At 38.8% G+C, this 12,887-nt stretch overlaps 1 protein-coding gene across 2 annotated transcripts in view; it reads left to right on the forward strand.

Moving 5' to 3' along the window:
- Nucleotides 1–1,374: 1,374 nt before the first annotated feature.
- The window catches only part of LOC124619471 (DNA-dependent metalloprotease SPRTN), a 66,457-nt gene continuing 54,944 nt past the window's right edge, over nucleotides 1,375–12,887 (forward strand). Inside the window, exons 1-2 of one of the 2 annotated variants that reach the window (XM_047145872.1) lie at nucleotides 1,375–1,669; nucleotides 10,740–10,824. In XM_047145872.1, coding sequence (XP_047001828.1) covers nucleotides 10,822–10,824 — 3 coding nt within the window. In that variant the 5' untranslated portion in view covers nucleotides 1,375–1,669; nucleotides 10,740–10,821. The remainder of the gene's footprint in view (nucleotides 1,670–10,739; nucleotides 10,825–12,887) is intronic. The other variant, XM_047145873.1, reaches the window with a different exon arrangement.

Genomic DNA, 12,887 nt, shown 5'->3' on the forward strand with positions numbered 1-12,887 from the left:
TAGACAGTGGCGGGATCGAACCCGGGCCCGAAGACGTTTTAATTATGAATCAAAGACGCTACCCCTAGACCACGGGTATGCGATACAAAATGAACATACCGGTATTTTTGAAAAATCTATTTTTTTTATTTTTGGCCTCCTATCTCAAACGCTCGAAGGGGAGGGCGCCAGTATCAAGTTTTTGCCCCGGTTCGGAAATATCGTAGATCCGGGGCCAAATGATACCAACAATGGAAGACATGGGCGGAAAACCGGGCTAACTCAAAAATGTTAAAGCTTAGAGATACGTGTTGCCATCTGTTGCTGGGTACGGGAACTATCAAAATTGACATTAGTCCCACTCCTAAATATCACCTAAGGGTTAGACTAATGTCAATTTTATTAAATGAAACAATAAGTTTATTACCAGGACGCGTTTCAAAGGTTTAAACCTCTATCATCGGGTGGATTTACGTTAGTTAGTATGCCATTTGTGTGTGTGTTGTGTTAAAAGACACTATTTCAGAACCTGGTTTTGGGTTTCTTCCTGTCAGAAGGTAATGGCAATTTTCCATTCTGATAGTTCACGTACCCAGCAACAGATGGCAGCACTTATCTGTAAGCTTTTAAATTTGAGATTGAGCCCATTTTTCCGGGCATGTCTTCAATTATACCTCGGGCACTACAGAGTAGTCTGGCTCATTTCACGGATTCCAATTTCGATAGCATGAAGTGCTAATGCTAATTAGTAGCTTTTTTTAATGGACTAAACAACTTGACCGTCACGTCACTTAACGGCTCTCTTAAGCTTAAGAACGCAGCAATTGCTATGGTTGTGGTTTAGTGTTAAACTTATTTCACAACGCATTTCAGGAAAGGAATCACATTTCCATTTTTGTGTACATCGTGTCTTCAGAACATGTATAGTGACTGTCAGCTTCGAAGGACAGTTTGTATTTAGGTGACTTTTATGTCAGCAGCATACCCTTCTTAAAATCGTGCCTGTTTTAGCGTGTATCAGGAAACCTACTTCCTCGGATCTCTCATCAGTTTCCCTTCCCAGCACATCGTAAACGAATGTTTTCCATGATGACAGTATTCCCGTTGAAAAGAAATTTGCTCATGATGGTAGTTCTAGAAACAATGAAAATGTCTTGAGAATAAGACAAAACTAATATAAAACACTGATAAGAATTTCATTCTCTTTTTCGTGTGAACTGTTCTTCTCAACTTATCATATTACGCTCTACACGATCCTTGGCAACTCACGAGCACATGACGATGACCGAACAAATGCGGGACAGAAACGCAGGATAACTTCAAAACAAGTGCGCTAGTGCCGGCACGCGATTGGCTGCGACAATCTGGCCTGTCATTGGTTAGGTTTGTGTTGTGCCAGAACTGCGGTACGGACGATTTTCGTGACTGAGTGATAAAGAAAGTGAAAACATGAGAACCGTAACATAAAAGCGCTGTTTGTATGGGTATAAATGCCTAGGAAGTTGACGGGTTCTAAATTGAAAGAAGTGTTCCGAAAAATGAAATAGCCGAAAAATATGCGTGAGGAGTGCCGAATCGAAGAAAGGTTAAAATACAATTCCATGAGTTTATTGTTTACTTGATGTCATTAGAATCCGAGACTCAAGTGCATCTCGTTTCGTGACACCCGCAGGTTCGGGAGGCATATAAGGTAAATGTTGCAGTTTGTCATTTTGTTTTGACCTTCTAGCTTCCACACTTTTAAACTTGCATGTACTGTTTCACGCATAGAAGATCCATGTTTGCAAGATTCCTTGTCTTTCGAACTCTTCATGTATCCAGGTCATTTGAACGATGTAATGTGTGTTCTTCCCTTCAGCTTTGACAGCTTAAAAGTACAAACATTCGCCCACAAAAATAAAAGGCTTATATAATTGCTAAAAAAAGACTTTGGCTCTTTGAAGCATATGGATGAAGTGTGAACTCATATATCCCCATCACAATATCTTATTATTAGGGCTATTTACTGTAGACCTGAAGAAGTAATTAAGCAAATTTACTCACCATCTTTAATTTTCACGTTTGAAGACTGCTCCACCACTGTGACTGACACCTTCGAAAGCTTTATATAAATTTGCATTATTTATCTGTTGTGTAGCATATGACAACCATTACATCGATATTTGTGCTTCAGATCCATGGTATAGGTCGATTTTAACTACTTTCTTACCCTTTGATATTTATACATAAACGTGTAGTTCGAGATTTAAACCGATACCAGCCTTTGGAACTAGTGATAAGTACTGAATAAAGAACTTCAGTTTTTATGTATTTCTTTCTTTTTCATAAAATGATAAATTAGTTAGACATAATTATCAAATTGGTCTATGGTTAACTTCCACCATTATTTCAGAACCATATAAATACCTCATGTTCAATACACTCTTAAGCAGAACCAGTTGATTTTGGAAATTATGCTAGTGATATCAATTCGAGTAGGCATCCACCAATGCTGAAATTGCAAAGATTGTGAAATAGCTACTGGGTTTTTTTCTGTGTATCTTATTTTTTAATAAAATGAATTAGGTTCCTGCAGCACATTTAGTTCCCATACAGTAAAGTAAAAGCAGCATAAAAAGTGAGACAAATAGGAATATAAAATCAAAGCAAGTAGGGATAGCACAGTCCTCTGGTAATGGTACGGGCAAGAACAATCAAAAAGCTGCAGCCTAGGTTTCAATCAATTTTTTTCTTGTTGCAGCAGAAAAATCAGGGAACCATAATACACAATCTCTTATAGAAACCATAAAACACATGCAGGTCACATGAAATGTAATACTTCATTTCAAAAACACAACTACTCAAGAAACTGAAAACATCATAAAATTACTTAAGAGCTCTCAATCCTCGGGATGCGATAGTGTATCAAATGGTGTTTTAAAATCACGTGCAGACTTAGTCACCTGTTCTACTATTTGTGCAACTAATAAATGAAAAATGGGGTATTTCCAGAGGGACTAAAACAGGTGATAGTGATGCCAGTTCACAAAAGTGGAGCAAGGATTGTAGTATCCAACTATTTGCTCATCTGAATGCTGCCAGTGTGCTCAAAGGTATCTGAGAGAATAATGTAGATAGGATTTATAGCAATAGTGTACAAAATGCATTACTGATACCTACACAGTTTGGCTTTCATAAGGTTTTTCCCACAGTGTGTGCTATAGTGAGGCTACCGGTAACAGATGAAATTCTAGGTAAACTAAATTTTTTAAGTTACCAAGCAGGGAACTTTTGTGACCTCGCTAAGGCATTCAGCTGTGTAGATCATATCACAGTGCTAAAAAGGCTCCACACTATGGAACCAAAGACTGACCTTTTAATTGGTTAGAATCTTATACACAACAGAAGACAGACCTGTCTTAACAGAGGCAGGTTTGAGGAAATGTAAAATACAAAGTCCCACAAGTCTCAATCCATGGGCCACTGATTTTCTTGTTTTTTTGTTAAAGATCTACCAATTAAAATTAATGCCAGAGCAAAAATAGTCATGTTGACTGATTATACAAGTATTCTGATCAAATGGTCCAACTCCACAATGTGTGACCTAGCTCTGACAGTCACCAATCATGTACATAAATAGTTCACAGCAAATAGTGTAACCATAAATTTTTCAAGAACTAATATGAGGTAGTTTCATTTAGCAAATTAAAAAAAAAAAAAAAAAACTTCAAGTTCCTGAATTGGATATTAACAGTCAGAAAATTTATGAAACCACACATTGAAAATTCCTTGGCAGTCAGCAAAGGTGGAAAGAGCAAATTGAAAAGCTGGTCAAGAAACAGCTCAGCAGGCTTAGCACTATGAGCCATTTCTTACTTTGTTGACAGATAAATAACACTGTTGTCATATCTGGCATGTTTCCATTCTATACTCTCCTGTGGTAGGCCGTTAATCTGAGGAAATGTCACAGGAGTTGAAAAAGTTTTCAAACTTCAGAAATGGGCAGCGAGATTAATATATGGGGTCACTAACAGTACAACTGCTGCGATCTCTTCAAATCTCTCAGGTCAGTATAGAAACGCACTGATGATGTTTGTAGCCAATAGAAAAAGTGCTCCTTCACAACCACAACAACGAGACAGGTGAAAAATTTACACCAAGGCTCTGCAACTCTCGTGGAAGTATACAGGGGTATTACTGAATCAGGTATCTATAACAGTACGCAAGTGCAATATGTTTCCCATCAGTATAAAAAAGGAAATTAATAATATACAGATACTCAAAAGTAAATTAAAAACATTATTGATAGAACAAACATTTATAAGGGGTTATGTACAGTTAAACGGCATCCTTTAGTGTAACAGTAGAAAAAACCATTTAGCTAAAAACACTCTTAAAAGAAAGAAAAGGATGTTTAGGTCATGAAGATAAAATTTTGCATATTAATTCAAACTGTGTTGATAAAACATAAATTTGTTTATGTCGTTAGAATAAAAGTCTACGTATTCTCGGGAGAAAAAAATTATTTTCATTGGTATATGTTGTTACAATGTAGATTTGTTTATTTCTATGTGTCATGAGGGTAAGAATATTTAGTTTCATTTGTTTTACAATTTTTACTGTTCACTTAAACTTATGCCGGTGCACTGCAGGTTATATTATAAGTAATCAATTGTTCTTAGAAAATAAGTAATATAGTATATGTATAGAGTGATTCAGGAGAGGAATGTCACATAAGTTTTGAGGTGATTCTACATGTGAAAATAAATGGAAGAAGTCCTGTGAAGGTTCTCACTACACACATCGACGAATAATTGTGAAGAAAAGCGTGACTGTTACTTATAGAAACGCTGTGTAGGTGCAGTGGTGGACAGATGATTGATCCATCCTACAAGAGATGTTCAAAAATCCCCTGCCTATCGCAATGCAGTTCTCGAAGCATTGGAGGGAGCGTTGGGTTGCCCACTGAATATTATCTTGGTGGGCTTTAATGAGGACAACAGTGTCGGTGATGTGAGAGGCAAGTTCTTCACTTGCACCCACCTTCGTAGCACACACATCCCCCATTAACCAGCCACATAAACAGAAGTCTGATGTGGTTAACTTGGGTTATCTGTCAGGCCAGTTAATGGGCCTGCCACGGCCAATCCACTGTTGAGGAAATGTGTTACTCAGATACTGTGATACTTTTCTGGTACAGTGAATAGGTAATCCATCATGTTGCAGGTACATTTGCTGTTGCTGCTCTAATGTAAAGTCTTCCAAAAGTGCAGGTATGTCTTCAATCAGGAAATGTGAACGTGCTGTGGCTATTATGTGATTTGGTAGGAACACAGACCCTACCATCAGGTCATCAATCAAACCACACCAGACATTCACGAAGAACTAACTTGGAATCTTCTTTCTGTAGTGTCATGTGGGTTGTCCTTTGTCCATTTATGAGAATTGCAGCTGTTCATGATACCTTTGCATGTAAATGTAGCCTCATCTGTAAATAAAGTGTAGTGCACGACGTATCTGTGTACAGCCAACCATTCACAAAATTATTGTCTGCTTACTGGGTCAGCAGGGTGCAGATGTTGCACAGGCTGCACATGTAATGTACACTGCACTTGTGTTTGTGGAATTTTGAGCTGATGGCAAATACCATGGCACAGGGGGTTCGTCGATCAGTGAAATGTGTCTAGTATTTTGTCACAACCACATGGGAAGTATCTGTACACAAACAACATTTCTGCGTATTCTGCATGGGTGCAGATGTTGCGTGTTGGTATTCATGAACACAGTAGACTTGCTCAATTAAAAACAGTCAGACATGACACACACAGGATGTCATGATTGTTCACTGATCCAACTCACAATTGCACACTGGGTGTACTTGTAGCTGTTGCCTCAGTGCGACATCACAGTGCTGCCGTTAGTTAGAGAATCCCCACACCTGTTTCAGGATATGGATCACTCACCCGTTTCACGATTATTCTGTCCACCACAGCACATATACAGCTTTTTGGTAAGTAATGTTCACATTTGCCATCATATTCATGCATGGATGTGTGTAGTCTTCAAACCACTCCACTTCTGTAAGGATCGGAAATCGGACACATGCTCACAGGACATTTTCGGTTTATTTTTACATGCAGATGACCTCACAAGTTATGTGACATTCCTCCTGAATCATCATGTATGTGATATATAAAATGTTCATGCAATACAGATTATTTAATTTGATTTGACCTATATTACTAATACACTACTTACACAATATGTTGTCAACAGGACCAGATTAAAAATCAGATCAAACCACACTGCAGAGGGCATTTTATCAACATGAATGTAGGGTATGGACAAGAGTTACATTAGGCAGAGCTTTTTTAAAAATTTTGATTGTTCATCACAATAAGGTATCGAATTTGGAAGAAAGTAAACTGTCCAGGGATTTTTAAAAATAGGATTTTGCTTGTTTTGAATTATTGTAATTATAATTTTTCAAAAGATGAAAATACGTAGAACATAGCTTTACATTCCTCCTCCCCCCTTTCCCTCATGAACCTAGATCTTGCCGTCAGTCGAGTGACATGTTGCCTCAGTGGTACAGATACCCGTACTGTAGTTTCAACAACAACAGAGGAGTATCTGGAGAGGCCAGACAAAAGTGTGGTTCCTGAAGAGGGATAGCAGCCTTTTCAGTAGTTGCAGGGGCAACAGTCGGAGCAGATGACGGACTGATCTGGCCTTTTAACATCAACCAAAACAGCCATGCTGTGCTGGTACTGCGAGCAGCTGAAAGCAAGGGGAAACAAAGTCGTAATTCTTGACAATGATGTGTAGCTCTACTGTATGGTTGTATGATGATGGCATGCTTGTGGGTGAAATATTCCAGAGGTAAAATAGTCTTTCCATTTGGATCTCTGGGCAGGGACTACTCAGAAACAAAACCGGCATTCTATGGATAGGAGTGCGGAATATCAGATCCCTTAATCATGCAGGTACATTAGAAATTTTAAAAGGGAAATGGATAGGTTGAAATTACATTTAGCGGGAATTAGTGAAGTTGGGTAGTTAGGAGGAACAGGACTTCTGTTCAGGTGAATACAGGATTATAATACAAAATCAAGTAGAGGTAATGCTGGAGCAGGTTTAATGATGAATAAGAACTAGGAATGTGGGTAAGCTGCTATGAACAGCATGGTGAATGCATGCTCCTAGCCAAGTTAGACATGAAGCCTGCACCCACCACAGTAGCATAAGTTTGTATGCCAGTGAGCTCTGCAGGTGGTGAAGAGATTGAAGAAGTGTATGTTGAGACAAAAGGAATTATTCACATAGAAAGATGAAAGTTTAATTGTGATGGGGGACTGGGATTCGATAGTAGTTAAAGGAAGAGAAGGTAAAACAGTAGGTGAATATAGACTGGGAGAAAGGAATGAAGGAGGAAACCTCCTGGTAGAATTTTGCACAGAGTATAATTTAAATTATCACAAACACTTGGTTTCAGAATGATGAAAAGAGGTTGTTTTTGTGGAAGGAACCTGGTGACACCAGAAGGTTTCAGATTGATTATATAATCGTAAGAAAGAGATTTCGGAATGAGATTTTGAATTTAAGATGTTTCCAGGGGCAGATGTGTCCTCTACCCACAATGTGTTGGCCACAAACTGTAGATTAAAGTGGCAGAAATTGCAAAAAGGTAGGGAATTAAGGAGATGGGAAGTTGAAAGAACCAGAAGTTGTTGAAAGTTTGAGGGAGCATTAGGCAATATTGACTGGAATGGGGGAAAAGAATACAGTTGAAAACAAATAGGTAGCTTTAAGAAATGAAGTAGTGAAGGCAGCAGAGGATCAAATATGTAAAAAGATGAGACCTAGTAGGAATCCTTGGATGACACAGGAGATGTTGAATTTAATTGATGAAAGGAGAAAATTGTAAAATGCAGCAAATGAATCAGGTGAAAGGGAATACAGATGTCTAAAAAATGAGATTTACAGGACAAATTTATAAAAAATGAGATTGATGGAGAGTTCAAAATAGCTAAGTAGGAATGGCTAGAGGATAAATGTAAGGAAATAGAAGTGTATTTCACTAGGAGAAAGATAAATACTGCCAACAGAAAAATTATAGAGGGCTTAGGAGAAAATAGAGGCAGCTGTATGAATATTAAGTGCTCAGATGGTAAACCAGTCGTAACTAAATAAGGGAAAGGTGATAGGAGTATGTAGAAGATCTATACAAGAGAGACGAACTTGTAAGCAGTATTATAGAAAGAGCAGAGGACGTAGATGAGGATGAGATGGGAAATATGATATTGCAAGAAGAATTTGACAGAGCACTGGAAGATCTAAGTCGAAACAAGGTCCCAGGAGTAGACAACATTACGTTACAACTTTGATAATCTTGGAAGAGCCAGCTATGACAAAACTCTTCCATCTGGTGAGAAAGATTCATGAGACAGTTGAAACCTCAGACTTAAAGAAGAATGTAACAACTGCAGTTCCAAAAAAAAACAGTTGCTGACAGGTGTGAAAATTACCGAACTCTCAGTTTAATGAGTCGTGGTTGCAAAATACTAACATTAGTAAAAGCTGACCTCGGGGAAGGTCAGTTAGGATTTCAAAGAAATGTGGGTACACGTGAGACAATACTGACCCAGTGACTTATCTTAGAAGAAGTGTTAAAGAAACCTACATTTATAGCATTTGTAAAGCTTTTGATAATGTTGACTGGCATACTCTCTTTGAAATTCTGAAGGTAGCAGATTTAAAATAATGCGAGTGAAAGGCTATTTACAACTTGTACAGGAACCAGATAGCAGTTATATGAGACTTCAGGAACGTGAATAGAAAGCAGTAGTTGAAAAGGGGGTGAGACAGAGTATTAAATCAGATGATGCTGAGGGAATTAGAGTATGAAATGAGAGACTTAAAGGGGCAGATGAGGTTTGCTATTAGAGCAAAGTAGAGATGATATAAAATGTGGACTGACAATGGCAAGAAACATGTTCCTGAAGAATAGAAATTTGTTAAGATTGACTATAGATTTAAATGTTAGCAAGTCTTTTCTGAAGGTATTTGCCTGGAGTGTAACATTGCATGGAACTGAAACGTGTATGGTAAACAGTTTAGACAAGAAGAGAATAGAAGCATTTGAAATGTGATGCTACATAACAATCCTGAAGATTAGGTAAGTAGATCACAAAATTAATGATGAGGTACTGAATAGAACTGATGTGAAAAGAAAGTTTTGGCACAACCTGACTAGAAGAAGGATGTGGTTGATAGGACACACTCTTAGACTTCAAGGGATCACGAATTTAGTATAGGAGGAAAGTGTGTGGGGTAAAAATCGTAGAGGGAGACCAAGAGATGAATACAGTTCACAGATCCATAAGGACGTAGGTTGCAGTAGTTATTTAAAGATGAAGAGACTTGCACAGACTAGAGTATCATGGAGAGCTGCATCAAACCAGTCTTCGGACTGAAGACCACAACAACAATAGCTTTATTCCATAAAAGTGTCCATAAGAAGGTGTAGTATGTGTCCATTATCATGTGGCTAACTTAAAATAAGGGATAGGATGATAAGGCACATCCTGAGTCATCGGGATGCAACTAATTTCATGTGATGGCAGGTGGGGGAGGTGGAGGGGAAGGGTAAAAATTGTACCAAGAAACCAAGGACTGACTGTAGTCTGTCATCAGGTTCACACAGATCAAGAGTCCAGCTAAGGAAAAAGAGACATTTACATGGGATAGACTTAACAAGGAGAGATACACCAAATCAGTTTTGGACTAATGAATATAGCAGCTACTGCTTTGAGTTCAGTATTTGAAGTGAAAAATTACAATTATCTTGTGAAACATCTTGTAAACAAGAGATGACGGTTCAGGAAGAGTAACAGAAACAGTTGCAATATGTATGCTTTTCTAAACTTGATCACATGTACCACAATAATCTTTTATAATTCGTGTAATGAGGCAAAATGTCTCATGGATAGCAAAAGTAAAATTGAAAACAAACTGTAAAAAGACATAGTTTTAAAACATTATACTGTCCCTTGCCATTTTCAGTTCTGAAAATTTTTTCGTGTGTAGGTGGCTGCATTGCACTTACATCTCCAACTAAAGAATCAGTTGAACGTTTACAGTACTGACGTATACATGAAAATTAGCTCCATGCCTCACTTCAGGATAAACATATGGCAAATGGTCCATTCATTTATAGTAAAAATTTCTGTTATTTTCAAAAACATGCACAAAATACATAATTAATACTTGTTGTTTTTAACTTAAGTTTGTCCTTTTTCATATCTGTTTCGAACATTTGTCAGTCTAGAATTGTGTGTCTCTACAACATATCCTGACATTCTAACCATTCAACTGTTGAATAATAGTTTATCTTATAAGGGCAGTGCAACCACCTGGAGGTGAACAAAATAGTAACTTGTAGCTGTCTTTTTTTCTTTCACTAAACCCATTGTACACAAGTTCTCAGGAGACTGTCTGCACATCTCCGCAAATTGCGATCCACCCCCCCCCCCCCCACCCCCCCCAAAAAAAAAAAAAAAAAAAAAAAAAAAAAACCACACACACACACACACACACACACACACACCTACCTCTCACACACATGACTACAATCTCTGCAGCTGAAGTCAGTCTTTCACATTATTGTTGCTGTCCATCCTGGATTTTTCATTATTTGAAGATAATGCTTGCTGCATCTAATAAATTATCTGTGTCACCTGGGTTACAGGTTTTGTAAATCTTGAGTTTCTCACCTGTAGGCAGGTCAGTGTCGCCACTCCATGAGCTCTGAGCAGATGTGAGCTACCACCATTGGAGCATCGTAATGGGACACTGTGTTTCATGGTGAGTTTTGCTCTTGGCTTAACCACTTAGGTGATTGCCAAAATAACGAAACAAGACTACATGTGCCAATTTTAACCATGCTTATTGAAATTTTAACCAACCAGAGTTCGAAATGAAGGACAATATTATACATTTTAAGGGGAATGTGCATTTTTTGAGCCTACTATTTGACATGAAATTAAGCTGGCTCCTGCACCTGAAAGCCCTGTGAACAAAGAGCATAAAATCATTGAATATTTAGAAGCGCCCCAGTGGAAAGGCATTGGGAACCGACAGGTCCCACTTCCTGCAGTTCTCTAGGGCATTTGTCAGATTACAGCTAAATAACAGCAACGTTGTTTGTGGATCAACATGTACTTCCTACCTCAAGACGTTAGATTTCTGTCCAGCATGAGGGCATTTGGATATCAAAATATAAAATATGAGTTTCTTAGACATAGATACCTTATGGGTTGCGAAGCAACTCAAATTGCTTGATACAGGCAAGTCTTCAGGTTCAGATTGTATACCGATTAGGTTCCTTTCAGATTACGCTGATACAATAGCTCCCTACTTAGCAATCGTATACAACCGCTCGCTCACCGATAGATCTGTACCTACAGATTGGAAAATCGCGCAGGTCGCACCAGTGTTTAAGAAGGGTAGTAGGAGTAATCCATCGAACTACAGACCTATATCATTGATGTCGGTTTGCAGTTGGGTTTTGGACCATATACTGTATTCAAACATTACGAATCACCTTGAAGGGAACGATCTATTGATATGTAATCAGCATGGTTTCAGAAAACATCGTTCTTGTGCAACGCAGCTAGCTCTTTATTCGCACAAAGTAATGGTCGTTATCGACAGGGGATCTCAAGTTGATTCTGTATTTCTAGATTTCCGGAAAGCTTTTGACACCGTTCCTCACAAGCGACTTCTAATTAAGCTGCGGGCCTATGGGGTATCGTCTCAGTTGTGCGACTGGATTCGTGATTTCCTGTCAGAAGGTCGCAGTTCGTAGTAATAGACAGCAAATCATCGAGTAAAACTGAAGTGATATCAGATGTTCCCCAGGGAAGCATCCTGGGACCTCTGCTGTTCCTGATCTATATAAATGACCTGGGTGACAATCTGAGCAGTTCTCTTAAGTTGTTCGCAGATGATGCTGTAATTTACCGTCTAGTAAGGTCATCTGAAGACCAGTATCAGTTGCAAAGCGATTTAGAAAAGATTGCTGTATGGTGTGGCAGGTGGCAGTTGACGCTAAATAACGAAAAGTGTGAGGTGATCCACATGAGTTCCAAAAGAGATCCGTTGGAATTCGATTACTCGATAAATAGTACAATTCTCAAGGCTGTCAATTCAACTAAGTACCTGGGTGTTAAAATTACAAACAACTTCAGTTGGAAAGACTACATAGATAATATTGTGGGGAAGGCGAGCCAAAGGTTGCGTTTCATTGGCAGGACACGTAGAAGATGCAACAAGTCCACTAAAGAGACAGCTTACTCTACACTCGTTCGTCCTCTGTTAGAATATTGCTGCACGGTGTGGGATCCTTACCAGGTGGGATTGACGGAGGACATCGAAAGGGTGCAAAAAAGGGCAGCTCGTTTTGTATTGTCACGTAGTAGGGGGGAGAGTGTGGCAGATATGATACACGAATTGGGATGGAAGTCATTAAAGCAAAGACGTTTTTCGTCACGGCGAGATCTACTTATGAAATTTCAGTCACCAACTTTCTCTTCCGAATGCGAAAATATTTTGTTGAGCCCAACCTACATAGGTAGGAATGATCATCAAAATAAAATAAGAGAAATCAGAGCTTGAACAGAAAGGTTTAGGTGTTCGTTTTTCCCACGCGCTGTTCGGGAGTGGAATGGTAGAGAGATATAGTATGATTGTGGTTCGACGAACCGTCTGCCAAGCACTTAAATATGAATTGCAGAGTAGTCATGTAGATGTAGAACTGGAGCCTATCAGACAAGCCTAGTTCAGAGTCAGTGTGGAGAGGCTGGTGAACCACCACTCCAGATTCGGTGGTGCTTGGCTTGTGAGGCCCTGAAAATCGTAGTAGTGCT

The sequence above is a fragment of the Schistocerca americana genome, chromosome 6 (assembly GCF_021461395.2).
Source record: "Schistocerca americana isolate TAMUIC-IGC-003095 chromosome 6, iqSchAmer2.1, whole genome shotgun sequence".
Lineage (NCBI taxonomy): Eukaryota > Metazoa > Arthropoda > Insecta > Orthoptera > Acrididae > Schistocerca > Schistocerca americana.